General features: G+C 43.1%; 1 protein-coding gene across 1 annotated transcript in view; it reads left to right on the forward strand.

The window, feature by feature from the left end:
* Positions 1–19,059, forward strand: part of HEMK2 (HemK methyltransferase 2, ETF1 glutamine and histone H4 lysine) — a 94,326-nt gene that overhangs the window by 4,646 nt on the left and 70,621 nt on the right. The window contains exon 2 of the mRNA XM_085653406.1: positions 18,192–18,321. Within this exon, the coding sequence (XP_085509532.1) occupies positions 18,197–18,321 (125 nt within the window). The 5' untranslated portion in view covers positions 18,192–18,196. The remainder of the gene's footprint in view (positions 1–18,191; positions 18,322–19,059) is intronic.

Raw genomic sequence — 19,059 nt, forward strand, 5'->3', positions numbered from 1 at the left:
ACTTAAGGAAATCTGATGGTAAGCAGCAGATAGATCAATAGAGGAAAACCATTTAGCATTTTTGACAAGGGACAACAGCTCTGATATTTTAGGAAGAGGAAATCTATCCACAATGATGTTGTTATTAAGATGCCACATGTCAATGTACAACCTAAGTTTTCCGGAGATATCCATTCAGCAGATTCAATATGTTCAATGGTATCTGCTTCCACCAATCTCTCTAATTTTTTTCCGCATCCTTCCTCAGTAAAACTGGACTATGTCTCACTTTATGGACCTTGGGGCATGCGTCAGATTTTAAAATAATACGATGCTCAAAATCATTCAGATTGCCAATTCCACCATTAAAATCCTTATGAAATTTCTTTAAAATTTCAGCACAAAGAATTTCACTGTAAAACCATTACAGGATCTGGGATATTGGGATTCAAAATGATGTCTCAGTTCCCTTGGTCCTTCCATCCTAAGACTTCAGGGCCTCTTTTAGCTACTTACAATTTTCCTATCAACTCTCTATTTTTTAATCTAAAAACTAAAAATCTATAACCCACCATGTCAATTTTCTCTCCGTAAAATCCTTGAGGGTGAATATCAGGTTGCAACAATTTGTTACCTAAACATTTAACAAACCAAGTGTTCCAAGTCTCTTCATCAACTATGGTGTATGAGGATCTGGAATCAGCATACATTTGCGCCACAACACCAGCAATAGACATGGAACATTAAGGTTTCTTCCTGTGCATGTCCATGTTATCACTGATGTTTAAAATAAACAATTCTTTGGAATTCAAATTTTGTGCCTCATTACTACAATCACTAAGAGTAAGTTTCTTAATTCTAATCTCTTCCTCACTCAAACTATCTCAATATCATCCACGCACGCGGCTCTCCTGCCCCCTTTTTCCTACATACTTTGGCAAAATGACCAACTACCCCACAACTAGAACATTTTTGCTTGATAGCAGGTCAGGACTTGCTGGATGCTAAATGTGAGGCACTATCACAACGATAGCATCTGAAACTTCCCTTTTTGGTGAACTCTTGGCTTCTAACAATTTCTTTCTTAGGTTTAACCTAGCTTTTAGTTTGATTTTGCTAATGACTTCTTTGGACCCAGCTTTGGCTTCCTGTTTAAGAACTTTGGCACTAAGGCTAGACATTTCAGCTTTTCTTACGATGGCCACAATATCCATTAAGTCAGCGTCCCCATTGACCCATAACTTTCCGGAATGGCAGGGTCCCTAGCATGAATTACTACCTGATCCCTGATCAATTGGTCCTGAAGGTGATCAAATTCGCAAACTCATCCAAAGTCTCATTTGGTTCTTGCTTCCTGTGAAAGAACTTGTACTTAACAATTCCAATACACACCTTGGGCGCAAAGTAGTTATCAAAATCATTTACGATGGCATCAAAAACATTGACATCCCCACCCCAATTGCTTTTGTCATTTCTTTATAAGCCTTAAGACCACTCAGACCCACAGAGTGCAATAAAAACCTTTTCTTCCTTTCTAGTGTCATCTTTAAATCTTCATCGATATTGTATATGAAATTTAAAAAGTAAGCTTTCCACTCAATCCATTTCATACAAGGGTACCCTTCGGCAGGCCAAAAGGTTTGGGGAGGCTGTAATGAAAAGTTACGACTGGCCATACTGAAAGACTGAAAGCTTAAACAATGTCCTTACTTCACCCATGGAAGGGACTAGTTCACTGGCAGTAAAATTAATTTAACCGTCTAGAATGTACCTAACTAAATACAGGGTTCTTTCTTCACCAAAAGGACTTGTTCACTGTATAGAGGCTTGATGAAGAGTGAATCAATAACAAATGACTTAAGGTATGTGTTATATCAAGAGAATGACAATGGTTAAGGTGTGCTTGTCACTGCGCGCTGCTGTAAAATATTCAGAAAATCATTCAGTAAATATTAAATTCCTTTCAAGCTTATTGAATATGTTAGGAATGATGATAGTGAGGTGTGCGCGTCACCGTGTGCTGTTGTTGAATCTCACAAACAAAACTAATGTGTGAACGCAACACACTAGAAATCTCCAGATGAAATGCGCACTAAAAATGTGCTTCCAATATGGCTGCACGCAAAGGTTGTGCAACGTGACTTTACCGCAATATAAATTTGTCCCAGAATGCAGTGCGATCTAGAAGAACTGGACGGAGAACGTGTAAGAATTCGGGAACTTTAAAACTTCTGACAATCTTAATGCCAGAATACCTGCGATGCTCCTGGAATGCTGTAGATGCGATAATGTGTGCACTGAGAACGAATAGAAACTGCATTCAAAACACGCCAACAGTAACAGGCAACAGTGAGATGTGTAATTTATATTCCTAGGGGTCTGGTTAAATTTGACCTAAAGACGTAGATAGGCGTAGATCCAATATGCGCTAGGGCGGCTCCAATAGTTATACTGCTGCTATCCAGAAGTGAAAAGAAAAAAATCGTGTGCAGTAGACTTCTTTCAACTTCGAAACAATTCAAAATCCAGATAACGCGTAGTTCCTCCAGTGTTTCACAACTTGTCGCCACTTGAAAAGTCACATCCAACACCAATTGGATTGAGATGCTTTATTCGCAAAAATGAAGCTCTGGAAAGTAGAGCATAAGGATTTGCATCTTCGCTCGTCCAGCCCTCATGTTGTCTCACAAAGCTCTAGAATCGAATATAAGACGTGGTGCAGATGCTGACTTGTTTAGGTCCATAGAACATATGTAAAATACAAATTGAACACAAGGCATATGAAACAAAGTATACACAGCAGAACAGATGTCTGTATGTGAGACGGCTATACCTGCTCACAAGGGTAAGATCCCAATCTGCAAATTGCATAGATCACTTCAGAGGTGTAGGTAGGGGGTTCTCTCCATTTAACGTGATACATATATAGGTTCCAAAAGAAGCAGAGGAAGTTGGAAAACAAAAGCTAGGTACTTGAGCCAAGTGGAGGGACTGGGGAAGAAAAGGGCTTGAAAAAGTCAGGCAAAGACTGCAGGCAGATGTGGTATCAAGAATTCAAAGCACAGTGCACAAGTGCTTTTCGGATAGAGAGCTGTGGCTAGGGAATAAAATCAGATCTGTCCCGGCTGGCAGGGAAGGACATTTAGACTATGAGAAGATACAGAGGAGAAGGCATATGAAATACTGGGAGCTCAGATCACTGCTGACTTGCTCCCAGTGAATGAATTGGAGGGCACATTCTGTGCTTGTAAAGTTCGGCAAAGAAGACGCTTCATGCGTGCTGCTTGACTGTTTGGTTAAGTGTTTCAGCTCCCTCGATGTTGTAATCTTACCTCTGTTACAATTACAACAAGCATTGTATTTTCCGTTTTCTAAACCTGCTACCAATAAATAGAGATATGATCATCCAATTTCAACTTGCGGTGCAAGCTCAGGAATAGATACTCTCTGTAACTCAGCCTAGGGTGTAGCTATCCCTTACTAAAAAGCACAAAAAGAAAAAGCAGTGGTGGCTACAATCCACCGCATCGGGCAGCCGTCCCAAGATAATCAAAAATATGGTGCTCTTTAATACAAATTGTTATGTTAATAAAAAAAATATATGGTGCTCACACCCCAGAGGTCCCACTGCCAACAGATCCACTGGATTTCAACAAATACCTACAACAAAAAGGGGAGCAGTCTAAGAAGTAATCGTGAACAAATTCAAATTATTGATATCTAAAATAGAAAATATTTCTAAAGTCCAAATATATGATTTGTTTCTCTGTTCAGTCTATTGGTTCAAGAAGACTGGTGAATGGTGAACAATATTTAATCGTTATTCTTTTATCTTCCAACATATTGGGTTTCAGCCCAGTGAACATGCTTCTTCCTATACAACAGGGCTTCATAAATGCTGTAAGATGACATACATAAACACTACTGACAAATTAAAAAGGATTAATAAACTATATTTACTTAAAAACATGTTCCCTGTATATAACTTCATATTAATCAAAAATGTATCCTATTCAATGTACAGTACAATATAACTTCACATATTTACAAATTCATAGTGTTCATGCAAGTTTCACCATGTTATCTAATTGATTATCATAACCACAAATTACATCAATAAGACCATCATTTTCAGTTTATATACTATAATCCCCAAATATGTGTATCATCCTATATAATTCACAAATCAATCCCTTCATGGTGAAATTTGTATTTCAAACTGTCCTTTGGAGGTGTTTTATTAATTTTTGTTACTTGTTTCTCATTATTGCGTCCAAAAAGATCCTTCGCCAATTTCACATGTTTAGTGTCAATGCAAGACCTATTTTGGTAGTGTTTCCAACCCACCGTGCAGGTGAAGCCACACCAAGACAAAAGCACAAAAAGAAAGAGCAATGGTGGCTACAATCCACTGCAAAAAATAAATACAAATATCTAATGCTCTAACAAGAGATAGTTGTGTAATTGAAGCTAAACACAACTAAGGTAATGAAATATAATCCTAATCGAGAAACAACTTAAACGCAGTGATATCCTATAATGATGTTTACTAATGGGGAGTAAAGTTGGAAAAACATACTTCATTTAACAGTTGACAGATGAGATGGTCCTCACCTAGAGGTTTTCAATCGAATCAAATGTGTTTGACAGATATTGCTTCTCAATGCTTCTTTAAAACTTACCTTGACTTGCAAGGGAAGATAGAAAATTGAGTATACGAGTTACATATGCTGAAATGGGATCTGATAACCTTCCCACACACCAGCTAACCCATATTGACAATATGGATTGGTAAACTTTCAAAATACCTGTGAAATAGGATTTCTATATGTATTCGGCAGCCTCTGAAGATATGCCTGAGGTTCTCCGGCGCCCTCGAAACTCTCCAAGCTGTGATTGAGCATTAGATTGTGGAGTAGGCCTTGGGGATTAGTTGAAGATTGGGATGTGTTAGTATTAGTACTGGAAAATTGAACATCCAATAGAATTGTAAACCACTGCTGAGAGTACCAAAGAGTAGTTATCCATGCTTGTTGATAGTGTGCTTGGACAAGGACTCTGAATATCTTTACGAAAGGGAAAAAGCATAATTTATGTTTTATTAGCAATCCTATAGGAAGTCACACCTGGCACTAGCTGACAGACCTGGTCTCCAACTGTAAAAGGAAGGGAGATGGGAATTTACTTGAGAAGCCAAAGGATCCAAAAAGTGTCGACACAGAGAAGAATAGTTTTTGAATATATTAGGATGGAGGCACCAATCTTTGGAGTTTAGAAGATGTCTGGAATACCAATAAGCTATGGGGTTAAGATTTCTCCAGCAGGAATTCTGCTTTGACAGACATATATAATTGAATACAAAGCTCCCAAAGACCCTTTGCAAGCTTTGCTGAATGTTTGAATCTTGACTGATATATCTAATAGCCATCAGGTTTTCCATCATTAAAAGGATAACGTAGTTAACTATGCACTTTGCAAAGGTCTGAATTGTAAATGAACTGACAGGCTGTCAAGGGTAGGTCTTCTACGAGACGGGTTCAATCTTTTCTTGGAACGTAGAAATGGCCAACCGCCTTCTGAGGCTACCTCATTTTGCAACAGAAAGTCAAGAGGTGCAACCAGAGGTGGAATTTAGGAGAAAGGAAATAATATACTATGAACAGGAAAAAAATAAAAATAAAACTTTCAACCAAACCAGGCCAAGCAACAAGATGAGCAGAGAAGGGTGTCAAGGAAAATATCTGGAAACCCACGAGTCCAACGAGCAAGCAATACTGTAAAGCGTAATTGGGACACAGATTGGAACTAGTTTGAACTCCTTAAAGAGTCCAAATTCAGGAAGTGAGCCTGTGAAAAAACATGAAGGAAAAAAATACATTCTTGCCTTGGGTATTATAAGAACTTCCTGTAAGAAAAAATGAACACTACAAGTTTCCCAAAATATATATATATATCTAATTTGTGGCTCAGAATTCCTTAGTCTTAAAATATTTAGTGTGTAGTGTTTTAGAAACCTGCAGCATTACAGAGACACTGCAGGCATATATTTTCCTGGCCGACAGTGTTTCAGAAACACAGTCACCAGGAACTAGGCTCACCCCAGAATGCAATTCGCCAGGCCACACAGAAGGTTAAGACAAAGAAGCAGCACAGAATTGATTGACCTGGAGAGTGCAGCGCAGACTCAGCACCCACAACTAAGTAAGCTTAACATTAGTATCTGCTAAATGTATGTGCAGAGTTGACTCCTGTGCTGCCCATGAACCCACCAGTCGAGGCTCCACCACATCGAACACCACAACCTGTCAGACTTCCATCTGATTCTAATACAATATTTAAGATGGGTAAGCGAAGATCGTATTTGTATCCCAACACTCCAAATGGTCTAACCTCCACTGGAGTTCTAGAACAGCTTCCAAAGAAATTGCATCAGTATAAGAAAGGTCTGTTAGAAGATGACACATTTTTCAGTCTTTAAAGCGCTTGGTAATGAAGGGGGGACTAGAAAAAGAGCTTAGATTGGTGATGAAATAAAGCAGACGATTTGCAAAGAAGCAGGTGATATTTCCTGTGGTCCTCGTGATTTGGTACTGTAGACCCAGGCAAATTATCCAATCTCCTCTAAGGAAAGAATATGTCAGATGCAAGATTGTTTTCATCTTTAAATGATGGTACATTACAAAACAACTGAACTGTTTGAGGTTTTTTACTGGTGACGTTATTGTTTTTCTTTTGAACCAGAAACCTATTGCTTAAAAAACCTGAAGGATCTAGAGGGCTTGCACGAAAGCACCTTTCTAGAGCAGGGTCCTGATCTGTTGGTGTGTCCAGTGAGAAACAGAGAGGTTGCCAAATAAAAAATCTACATGAAATCACCTTGAAACATGGATAGCATTAAAATAAGGCATAAATGACAAAATGTAGATTGGTCACTGGAAAATTATAGCTTCTTAAAGTGACAGTTGCATTCCACATGGTGTCTCCATTCTGCATGTGCAGTCAGTGTTCCTGCGCTGTACTCATAAGTGATCACTGCAGGCTGCTCCTCCTTCCAGTCACCCACCGCGACTCCCAGGCTGCCCAAACCTTCAGTTAGGCCGGGGTAGCTGGATGAGAGTTATTCGTCTTGTTCAAGTAGACATAGTTCACAGCTTTCAAAGTTCACAGAGATCATGAAAGGGTGTCTGGCTTTTGTTTCTGTGGCACACTGAGTCTCTGGTCTTTACGAGACTGCCTAAGCCAGTAGAGAACGCACCCTCCTCAGCTCCTAGTCCAGTGCTTGGTGTTGACTCTATAGTCTCCTGGAGAGTCCTTGTCCCAGATACCAGGTCACTGTGAGTGTAAGATAGCTTTGCCTCTCACATTCAAGTTCCAAATAGGAATCTCTACTTATTCCAGTGCCAGACCAGTTACATCTGGTCGGTTGGTCTGCTTTACAGGAAGAGTCCTTCGATGCTTTTTGGTGGTCCGGATGAGCCAATTGGGGGATCATTTGACACTGAACAGTTTATAGAACAAGACACACAAGTCTTGGGAGACTCACAAGTCTTGGGTGGCTCACATTCCAACCCACAGTTCAAGCAAATTCGATCCACTCCTAAGTCCTGTAACACCAAACCTGTGTGGGTCTGCCCGCCTGCCTTGTCGCCTCAGTCTTCCAGCTGTGTTTCAGTCTGGTGCCGAAGCCATCTGGCCCCACACAACCTTCCCTGCTCACATCAAAAGGTCTGTCTTTCCCAGTGTCTCTAGCAAACGACGGGTAGCAGCAGCAGTACTGCTCTCCAGTTCAATCGAACACTTCTCACTGAAACACTAGCAGATATAGCACCTAGCAGAGGTTGGGGGAACCACACTATTGTGATTCCCAATACCTACAATATTCGACAGTCCCTCCTTTATGGTAAAGACCCAGCTAATGAATGGTCAGTTCAAGCTTTTTAAAAAGTTTACATCAGTATTGTTGAATAACTGGCCCATATACATTGGTTCCTTCCATTGACTGCCAAGGCTTGACTCCCTAAAACAGGCTTTGTAACCTCTGATCTTATGCTTTAATTGAAGGCTGAAAATATAGTTTTTCTCCTCTTCTGTCCCAGTCCTGCAAGTTATTTTGAAGAATAGGCAAGGTGGCTAACCCCCTCCTTTCCTCTTCTTTAGATCTCTGTGAGGTGGTGCAAAGCGAAACCAGCTAGTGTGCAATTCTCTCTTGGAAACAACAGCCAGGTTGTGCACCTGTGACTGAGAAACGAAATACCATCAGGTTATACACCATAATGGAAACAAATGCATTTAAAAAACAATGATTTCTCAATGCATAGAATCAAAATACCCGCAGTGCACACTAGAGTAAGAGGATGGAAACCATGCGAAAAAGCACATTTTCTATACATTCCCCATAGATGTCATCATGTGTATGAAATATTTGGTGCACTACAAATTGAGCGTGGACATTTTTAGTGGTAGTTTTTCATGACTGGCAAGTCCATGGTAAAGTAAAACGTCCAGCCAAAAGTGAAGAATCTTTACCGGCCTGAATGGGTCTGCCACAACAAATATCATTACTGCAAATGGAATGCCACTGAGGTTCGAACTAGGGTAGTTTTGCACAATCTCTGGCTTCTTGAGTCATGCAAGTGTCTATTTTCTCATAATGGTCATTGTGTACAGGTTAAAACATCATCTGGTCTATGAAAATGAGTCCTCTGTGCTTTCTGTCAGAACTTAATTGTTCGAATATTTGTGCAACTCCCATTCACAGACTGGCCTCCTTAAAATGCTATAAAAACATTTCTTCTGATGGTGATTAAAACCACATTCCATAGCAACCATGTGCTTGCTTACAATAAAAGAGCATTTTGCACTCTTATCTTGAAAGGTCGAAAGACTTGGACATGGTATATTTCAAAGAAGGAAGCACATCTTTCACATATTAACACAGTTGGACCTTTACAGACAGTAGTTTGTACAAAAGCTACAGTATGTACTGTCCTTTGTAAAAACCTTAAATGCAGTCTCTAGGTTCTTCTCCTAGATTGCGGCTCTCCATGAAGTGATGAAAACCTTCTTACTGTGCTTGTGACTGGTGTGCTGACAGATTGGCTGCAGTATGAATGGTGTCCTCTAAGAGCACATATTGCTTGCACCCCAAGATGATAGCTTCCAGTGTGAATCAGCGACTGGGGCCGTTAAGAGACATCATGAGTTTCTCCCTTGTTTGCCTAAAGACACAAGAATGACCTAAACATTTTTAGCCACCCAGGCAAAACATCCGTGAAACTGCCTGGAGAAAATATGCTCTGCTCATGTTTGCACAGGTCCCATTCAGTGACTCTGCAATGCGTGCCTTGGTATCAATACTTGTTTGACCAAGTAATCCATGCCTTTCCCATCCTTTGTGAAAGCCTATGAAGAAAATTTGTGAAGATGCTGTCCACTTAGTTTGCCTGAAACTTTTGTTCTTTTAGCTTGGCACCCGACCTAATTGTGATTGGGCCTGGATTATGGCTAGTCTCCCAGTTTTTAACACAAATCTGCTGTCCTTCATAAAGTAGCTTGTTCATTGCGACCTATGGATAAACATTGGTGTACCAGCACTGAGGGAGTTCTAACAAGGAACAGCACTTTAGAAATTGTTCTTTTCTCCAAGTCTGGGAACAAAGGATAGGACTTTTAATGAAGACCTGCTACTATGATCTATCCCAGAAGGAATGGAACCTGCACTACTTTCAGTGTGGAAGTGAGGTGCCTACAGATCATAAGGCCAATGAACTAGGCCTGGCTCTTTGAAACCTGGTTGTGGAATCTGGCCATTCTGGAGCCACAATAACCCTGCAACCCAGCACTGTAAAAACCGAATGAAGATATCTGGCTTGCATAACAAATGTAGGACCTGCTAGATACATTCCAGGACTGCATGTCTGAAGAACCTGGACTGGCTTAAGCCTCTTTCTGCATTCCAAGGCTTTGTGGTATTCCTTTTAACAAAAGTTTTAGCCTGAGAAGAAAATGTGGGATGTTTTTTCCTTCCACCCCTACACATCAGTTTGGCATCCCAATGGCAGAGTCCATTCCAGATTCATTTGATTTTTTTTTTTTAACTCCATGTGATTCTGAAAATACTGCTTTTCAAATATAAACAGAACCCATTAAACTAAATCCACTTCCCAAGTTGCTGGTGGAACTGTTACGTCCACCCAATGCCCCAGATCACTTTGGTTTCTTCATCTTCTAACAATAATTAATACAACCCCCGTAAACAAGATAAGGCACCCGAAAGGTTGGTATACCTGTGGGGACTTTCTGTGGAGACCAGCCAATTTCCAGCAGCAGAAGACTCTCCTATTTTAACTTACTTTGGAGACAAATTAAAGTGATACCAGGTAATCTGCCGAACTATGGGGGTCATTAGGTTGGCGGACGGCCTGCCACCGCCAGCCGTGCGGTGGCGGGCCCGCCGCCATCCGATTGCCAATTTCCCCCCGCCACATTACGATGGGGGGGGAATCGTTCCGCAAGTGCGGCGGGCGCAAAGACTGCCCGCCACACTTCTGCCACAGGCAATCGTTAGGATTGGCTGGCGGAGCAGACATGACCGGGGAAATGGTGGCGGTGCCTAGCAGTCACCCCCCGCCATATTACAATGCTGGTGTTAGCCAGCCTTTCCATGGCGGCGGAACCACCATGGTAAGGCTGGCTGGGATTGGGTTTGGGGGCCTGATGCGGGCCCCCCTTTTCTTGGGGGGAGGTGTTGCTGCACGGGAGGGGTACCCCCCCCCCTTCATTTGCCTGCACTGTGTGGCAGGCACCGCGTGGTGCCTGCCATGTAGTGCAGGGAAATGCACAGCATTACATTTTAAAATTGTATGCGGTGCTGCAGCCAGCAGCACCGTCCGCAATGTTAAATAGCCGGGATGCGCCGGCCATAGTGGCAGGCGCATCGCAATTGCAGTGGTGGGACTGCCGCATGACTGGTGGACAGTCCCAAACACCGCAACGATGGCGGACGGGCGGACTCGCATCGTTATGAACCTCTATGTCAGTATCCCCTCCTCAGTGATCGCGTAGCCCCAGTCTCATTAATTAAATACTGGAACTTTAACTTTGAATCAGTAATTTTAGACATTCTATAACCATGTATTTTTGTGTCTGGAAACCCCAGTTCACATTTATTGGGGTGCGATGTTTGGATGTTTAAAACATTTTTAAGCATTGTTCACGATGCTCTAGCTGAGTTGTTTCAAGCTACATTTGCTCTAGCTTTAGGTTCTAAATCCCTGGTCATCATCTATGATCTATCGCCCATAGGCCTTGATGAAAGTCCTCAAATGTTATCTTTCCAGAACACAGGGCAGGTTGTTTTCTTATTTGGTCTCTATTCCCTGGAACCATCTTTCTTGTGATGTGTGCCTTCTGTCTGATCGCCTAGAATTTACCTACAGCAGTAGACTCTGAAGCTGAGATTCCTACATTCTGGTGTTTTTTCCAAGCCTTCAGGCCATAGCATTGTGAAAGGAGGGAGCGGCATTACTCAGTGCTGAGGCACCTCATGAAAATGGATCAGTTTGAATGCATTGGCTGCTTATAAACAGCAACAATAAGAGGCGTGAGGAATGAGAGCACTCCTGGAGCGAATGGAGGTTCCCTCTACTGCTTGCTGAACCTGCTTAAGACGATCCAGGGCTCAAGGCCACTCTTTGGAAACTAGATTAATTTTATTTAAAATTAATTTCTTTATTACATTTTGCAATCGAACGAGACAATACAAATAATATCAATTTTGACTAAAGAAAAGAAAACATGAAAACAAAACAATCACAGTATGCATACATGCTTGATCCAGAGACCTTCTATGTGGAATGTACAGTATCGAAGGACTTTACAGTAAGAGGTAATGACCAACACTTGGAGACAATCACAATCGTCATTAATATACATTGATAAAATCCTAGGGAGACAATGTGTATAGACAGGTCCTCAGAGGGCACCACAAGAACTGTCCTTCGGTGCAATACCCCGAGTCACAACACAGAAGCAATGCCCACTAGGAAAATCAACAGCGTATCACCACCGCCCCCCCCCGCCAGGCCCATTCGGGGAAAAAAGAAGAAGGAGCTATGTGAAAACCAATTATGTCTTATTAGCCAGATAATCTAGATATAGACTCCAGAAATTCTTTCGGACGGTTCCGTGGAGGGAGCAGTTAACTATATAATTCGGTTTGTGAATTGCAATAAATCATATCTCAGGACCATTGCACTATGGTGGGGAGGGGGGCCCTGGCCCAATGCATCGCCACCACCCGCTTGGCCAACAGTAACCCCATATCAACTAAATGCCTAATGTTTTTGCAAATATGTTTGGAATAGCCAAGCAGCGCCAGCAGCGGATCCGGGTCTAGGATCTCTCCCGTAATATCACAAAGTTTCCGGAAGATGACCAACCAGTAATCGGCTACCTCTAGGCACAACTAAGCCATGTGAAAGAACCCTACAGGGTCAAGACTACACCTCTCAAACCTCGCAGAGTCACGAAGCCCATATTTATGAAGCCGGAGTGGTGTGTAATATACTCTATTGATAAATTTAAAATGTATAAGGCGGTGCTGGCCATTCAGGGAGATACGCTGTGTGGCCTCGCAACAGTAGCGCCATGTGGCATCATCTAGTGCTCTATCTAAATCAGTTTGCCAGTCAAGTCTGGCTTTGGTGAAGTGGTGCCTCCGATAGTCCTGAGATAGAGAATAAATGTTTGAAACCACCTTACAGGGGGATTCTACTCTTAGCAAAAGAGTAAAAGGCGCAACAGACGGAGGCTCAGACAGTTCGTCACCCAACATACTGTGAAGGGCATGCCTCACCCTATAATAGGGAAATATCTTTAGATGGGTGACCTCTCGCCCATCCGAGACAATATCATCCCACTCCCGCCCAGTACCATCCACAAAGAAGTCGCCAGTACGAGTAATGTTGAGTGCTGTAAGTGCGCGTTGCACCTCCGTTCAATAAGGACCGGCAGCCAAGCACACAACGCAGTAGGGCCTAAAGGTGAATATAATATGGTCGTAGCCTGCTTCTTCAAGATGTTAGACCATGCAGTTGTAGTTTTCTTAATAGAATCCAACATACCCGAGCGTCTGTAAGTGGCGCTGAACAGGAACGAAGTCAGTGAAGAGGGCGCAGCCGCAACCCTCTCTGTATGCAAATGAGGCAGGGGAGCTTGCTGATGCAGCCAATAAAAGGCAGGCATACATTGAGCTGCATAGTAGTAAAGTTCTAAATCCGGGCCACCCAGATCTCCCATTGAGTAAGGTAGTGTTAAAATCTCCCATTGGACCCGTGGTTGGTTACCGGCCCAAGCAAGTTGAACCAGGAGTGACTTAGTACGCTTAAAAAAGGGGAGGGAAGTATCATCAGTATGTTGCAGAACAGGAATAGAAACCGAGGAAGGACTACCATTTTCATCAAAGAGACTCGGCCCATGAGTGTTAAAGGCAAGCATATCCATCTGCAGACGTCCTCAAGTCTGGCCACAGCCCTACCATAATTATGATTGAACACCACTTCGGAGTCAGTGTGAACCTGTATACAAAGGTAACGCACTGAGTCAGTGGTCCACTGTAGCGGAAAATCTAACTCAATGGGATCCAAAGCCGGTGTGAGAGGGAAGATAACAGACTTAGCCCAGTTAACATGGAGACCAGAGAACTTGCCATAACGCACCACCTCCCTCAAAACTGGGTAGAGGTCTCTGATGTATAGCAGGGTGTCATCTGCATAAGAGGAGATGATTAAATTGTACCCAGGAAAACGAATCCCGCGGTGGCTATGATACTCCCGTAGAGCACACACCAAGGGCTCAGCCACAATCGCATAAAGGAGAGTCGACCGTGGACACCCCTGACGAGTGCCCCTGGATATCCTAAATGGGGGTGTGACTAAGTTACCCACCCTGACCCTGGCAGTAGGGGAGTTATACAGGACGGACACTAAGTTGGAAAAAAGGTCTCCCACTCGCCTCAGGACTAACATCATAAAATCCCACTCGACCGAGTCGAAAGCCTTCTCGGCGTCTAAGAATATTGCAGCTGCTTTGACTTCAGGCTTAGTATGCTGGATGGCCCCAAAAACTGTGCGCAGATTGAGGGTGAGTGTGTGACCCGGAACAAAGCCAGCTTGTCCGGAATTGACCAGAGTTGGTACTAACGGAGCCAAATGATTGGCGAGTACTTTAGCAAAATGTTTGTGTCTACATTCAATAAAGAGAGCAGTCTATACGACGAGCACTCATCCGGAGGCTTGCCTGGTTATGGAAGGGTGACCAGCAGAGCCTCCCGCATCGATGGCGACATCGTCCCACTCTCTCCCATCTCCTCAAATGAGGATATCAAGTGGGGGACCAGGAAATCCCTAAACTCCTTATAAAAGGCTACAGTGAGGCCATCTTGCCAGGGAGCATTCCCTGATCTCATAGATTTAAGCGCCTTGTGGATTTCCCAGGCCTCGAGTGGTCTCATCAAGTATTCCCTGTGTCCGTCTTCCAGCCAAGGGAGCTTGATATATTCCAGGTAGTCTACCATTCCATCACCTCCTCCCGATAAGCGGGACTGGTATGCCTCAGAATAATAATCCCTAAACCTATTAGCGATGGCCTCGAGATCGTGTATGAGTTCGCCAGTGTCAGTACGGATTTCTGTAATTCCAGTTGTCTCCCGTTTACCCTTCAGGATTGCCGCGAGTGTGGTGCCCGGGCGCTCCCCCCTCACCGTACGTTTTGGCAGTGGCATATTTGCCAAGAAATTTGACCTCTCTGTCCGCAGTTTCGTGATACTCTGCTAATGTGTCTTTTAATTCTGCGGTCGCCCGTTCGGTATCCCCCTCCTGAACCTCTCGGTCAAGGGTAGCAAGTTTCTTTTCCAGGGTTATCAGTTGATTCCTGATAGAACGTAGCACTCCTGAGTGTTTAGACATAGCAATCCCCCTTATGGACACTTTGAAGGCTTCCCATGTCATGGAGAATAGCGAAACTGTGAGCCTATATTAGTGTCGAAGAAAACCTCCATGGATTCTGCTAATTCTGCCTTGAACACGTTATCGAGCAAGGCGTAAGGCGGGAATCGTCAGGTAAAGGGTGCTGGTTGTTTCGACGGTGTCTCAAGTCCTAATTGAACTGGGGAGTGGTCTGAGTATGAGCGTGGGTGAAGTTCGCAACTGCGGGTAGCTGCGGTAAGGAGACTGGAGACGAACCAGTAATCTATCCTAGTGTATAGGTTATATGGGGCAGAGTAGTGTGTAAATCCTCCTGGTCCTCTATTTCTGGAGCGCCAGACATCAAACATATTGAGCTCAGCCAGAGCATCTTCAAAGGCTCTAGCCGCGCTTGACTGTCTCCGCGCCAGACCCCCAGAGCGATCCAGTGCCGGATTGAGGACACAATTAAGATCCCCACCCCAAACCAGTGGAAGATATGCCCAGCGCCGCAGGTATCAGCAAGTCTCTGAAGAATTGCGGGTTATCAAAATTCGGGCCATGCACATTGATAGTTATAAACTCCAACCCCCTCCATTTGACTTTAGAAATAACAAACCGCCCCTCCCTGTAGGTTACTAGAGCTTCCAGGGATGTGCCACCTTTAGTGTTGACCTCTGTCAGCACCCAGCGTCCATGAGTGGAAAAACCAGCAGCTTGAAAGGCGCCATGAAGACGCCTGTGGGTGAGCATCGGTGAGTCAGTAGGCAGGTGGGTCTCTTGCAAAAGGGCGACATCTATGTTATCTATGTTGAGGTAGGCAATAACTTTCCTGGTTTTCCGAAAATCATTGAGACCCGGAAACTAGATTAATTCAATATCTGTTGAGGGGAATCTGCTCCAAGCCAACATCAGGAAAGTTTCACACACACTGCAAGAGAATGAAGCTGTAGTGGGACATAGGGCTCAGAGTCTGGAAGAAGCACACTCCTTTATAAAACAATTTCTGCCCACTCGGAGGAGATTAGAGGCCCATGGATTAAAGGGTACCTGAAAACGTTGAGGGTTAATTTGTGGAGCCTTTCCTCAAGGAAATATATTAAACCATCTCTTCAACCTGGAGACCTGTCCTCCTTTTTCTCCATTGAGAAAGTCCATAGGGCTTGGCATCACATCCTATGTCGACTGAGGACTATCATAGTCAAACATCTCCACTTTCAGTATAGGGATACTATTCTGCCACAGGGGCAAATAATACAATTTTCTTTTGAGGGCAGCACTCTCATGATCTTTGCAGTTTACATTTAGAAAGTACAAAAAATGCTATCATGTTTTGCAGCTGTTAAAAGAAACTGAGAGAATATGAAGTGCAGTACATTACTATATATGTCCAAACTTCGGGTAATCAAGGATACAAAGACACGCTTATTCATATAACAACGATATGACAATGATATGTTCAACGCTCCGTCCATCATCCCCTTTGGTTTTGCTTTGTTCGTCCTAAGTTGGCAGGGTATGCTCAGACGTGGGTCCCTTGCTCACTTGGCCACTGGATTCAAGCTAGCCTGGCTGGTGAAGGCCGATTAGCCAGAAACCGGTCCCAGGATGCTTGTTTCCGGTCCAGGGAAGACATGGCTTGGCAGTTCGGGCTGGACTGTTCCCATGTGGCACAGGGTCAGACTGATTTGCATATGGCCATGTCTGAACTGGGGTGGCAGAGTGAGCTAAAGAATGATAATGGATTAAACCCAGATCAGTTGACTGGGGGTGAGAGTTTACAATGTTCAACACTCCATCCATCATCCCCTTTGGTTTTGCTTTGTTCGCCCTAAGTTGGCAGGGTATGCCCAGACGTGGGTCCCTTGCTCACTTCAAGATAGCCTGGCTGATGAGGGTTATGAACCCGAAACCGGTCCCAGGATGCTTGTTTTCGGTCCAGGGAAGACATGGCTTGGCATTTCGGGCTGGACTGTTCCCATGAGGCACAGGGTCAGACTGATTTGCATATGGCCATGTCTGAACTGAGGTGGCGGAGTGAGCTAATGAATGATGATGGATTAAACCCAGATCAGTTGACTGGGGGTGAGTGTTTGCAATGTGCAACACTCTGTCCATCATCCCCTTTGGTTTTGCTTTGTTCGCCCTAAGTTGGCAGGGTATGCCCAGACGTGGGTCCCTTGCTCACTTTGCCACTGGATTCAAGCTAGCCTGGCTGATGAGGGTTATGAACCCGAAACCGGTCCCAGGATGCTTGTTTCTGGTCCAGGGAAGACCTGGCTTGGCAGTTCGGGCTACCTGAAACCGGTCCCAGGATGCTTGTTTCTGGTCCAGGGAAGACCTGGGTTGGCAATTCGGGCTGGACTGTTCCCATGAGGCACAGGGTCAGACTGATTTGCATATGAACTGAACTCGGGTGGCGGAGTGAGCTTAAGAATGATGATTGATTAAACCCAGATCAATTGACTAGGGGTAAGTGTTTGCAATGTTCAACACTCCGTCCATCATCTCCTTTGGTTTTGCAATGATTCACTGAAGGCAATCAATTCCAATGGGGTTAGCAAGTTTTCTGCTGCTCACACAGGCCGCTCCCCACAGTGCTTTTATACTTAACAGAAAGAGTAGAAAGCAAGTAAGCAAGTACAATCATTCAATCAATCAACCTTACAATCTTGCCTGATAGGCAGACGGAAGTAGGAAAGATTTGAAATACTGAACTAAATTAAGCTGCCCCTCCGATGTGGGTTCTGGCTACCAAGTGGAGAGCTAGCTTCACACACCGGGAATAGTTAAGATAAAATTCTCGTCATTGAAGAGGGCATGGAGAAAGAAAAAAGCAAGAGATAGTGAAGTTGTACCAAAGTGAGAGATGGTTTGGTCAGATCCGTATTAAACCAGGTGCCTAGGTAGGATTTCCAGATGGAACATGATGTCTGTGATGTAGTGGTTATGAATTGGTTAATTGAGGAAGGTTTCTATGGAGCATTTATCCAACTGTGTTATAATACTAAAGGTTCTGACTAATTAGCTAGACCTTGAGGATAGTTTTTGTTGTGTGTGTGTGTATTTAATTAAATACTGGAAAACGTCTAATATCTCTTTTATCTAACAAAGTCACTGCTGAATGTTTCCCCTGGTGGGCTAAAAGCATCTTCAACATGATCACAAATGCTTTTTACTTTCTTCCCCCCTCTCATTTAACTGTTGCACCTATCATACTATCATCATATTTTCTCCTTCTACTCACAGGTACCATGTACCCTACTCCACTATATTCACATGTTGGAGAAGAACCTTTTGGTAATGTGTATGTGCCATCTGAGGACACCTTTATCCTAATAGACGCTCTTGAAAAAGACGCAAAAGATCTACAGCACAGGTATTGAATGACATGGAATGGTAAAAGAAATAGTGACTTCTAAATGTGAAAATAAATAGCAAACAGCGCAAAAGTGTGCCTCTGTGGTATAAGTGGTAGGGTAGGTGTGCCTTCAAGGGATTTATTTAAAAGTTTTTCTTGATTTATATGAAGATTTTCAAGGTCAAACAAATGGTTACCTTGTCAATTAATTTCTTTCAGCAAATAATTTTAGTACTTAATTATATTATCTCTTGAATCAAAATCACAGAAATCATCTAGATTATAAATCATTTGTGCAAAAGTGTGGAACAAACTAGAACAGAAGCGGGTGTATATTGAATTTTGTTTTCACTTTTTATCTTTAAATTAGGGTACTTAAAAATACAGACAGGTCACCTACGCTTTATCTTCTGTAATTTGTTTAATTTCTGTTAAGAAGAAAAGTGTTGGCAATTGTTACAGTGAAGGCTCTGAATTTTATATTGTTTCCTTCTTGTTACATTGTCTGTATTTTTAAACCGTGTCTGGAATTTCTCTCCTTTTAGTTTTGAGAACTAACCTGCCTCGTTCACACATTGGAATGTGGGAACACACTGCTGATAGGTTAGAACATGACTAAACCGATAAGACCAGAATGGATCGCAGATATCTCCAAGATGGGCTAGGTGATAGGACTGCTCAATACAAGTGTGATGACATTTTTCAAATGAATAGATAAGCTTGAAAGCTTGAAAGTTGGTTGGCTCGCAGTGAAGC

Source organism: Triturus cristatus, chromosome 4_1 (assembly GCF_964204655.1).
Source record: "Triturus cristatus chromosome 4_1, aTriCri1.1, whole genome shotgun sequence".
NCBI lineage: Eukaryota > Metazoa > Chordata > Amphibia > Caudata > Salamandridae > Triturus > Triturus cristatus.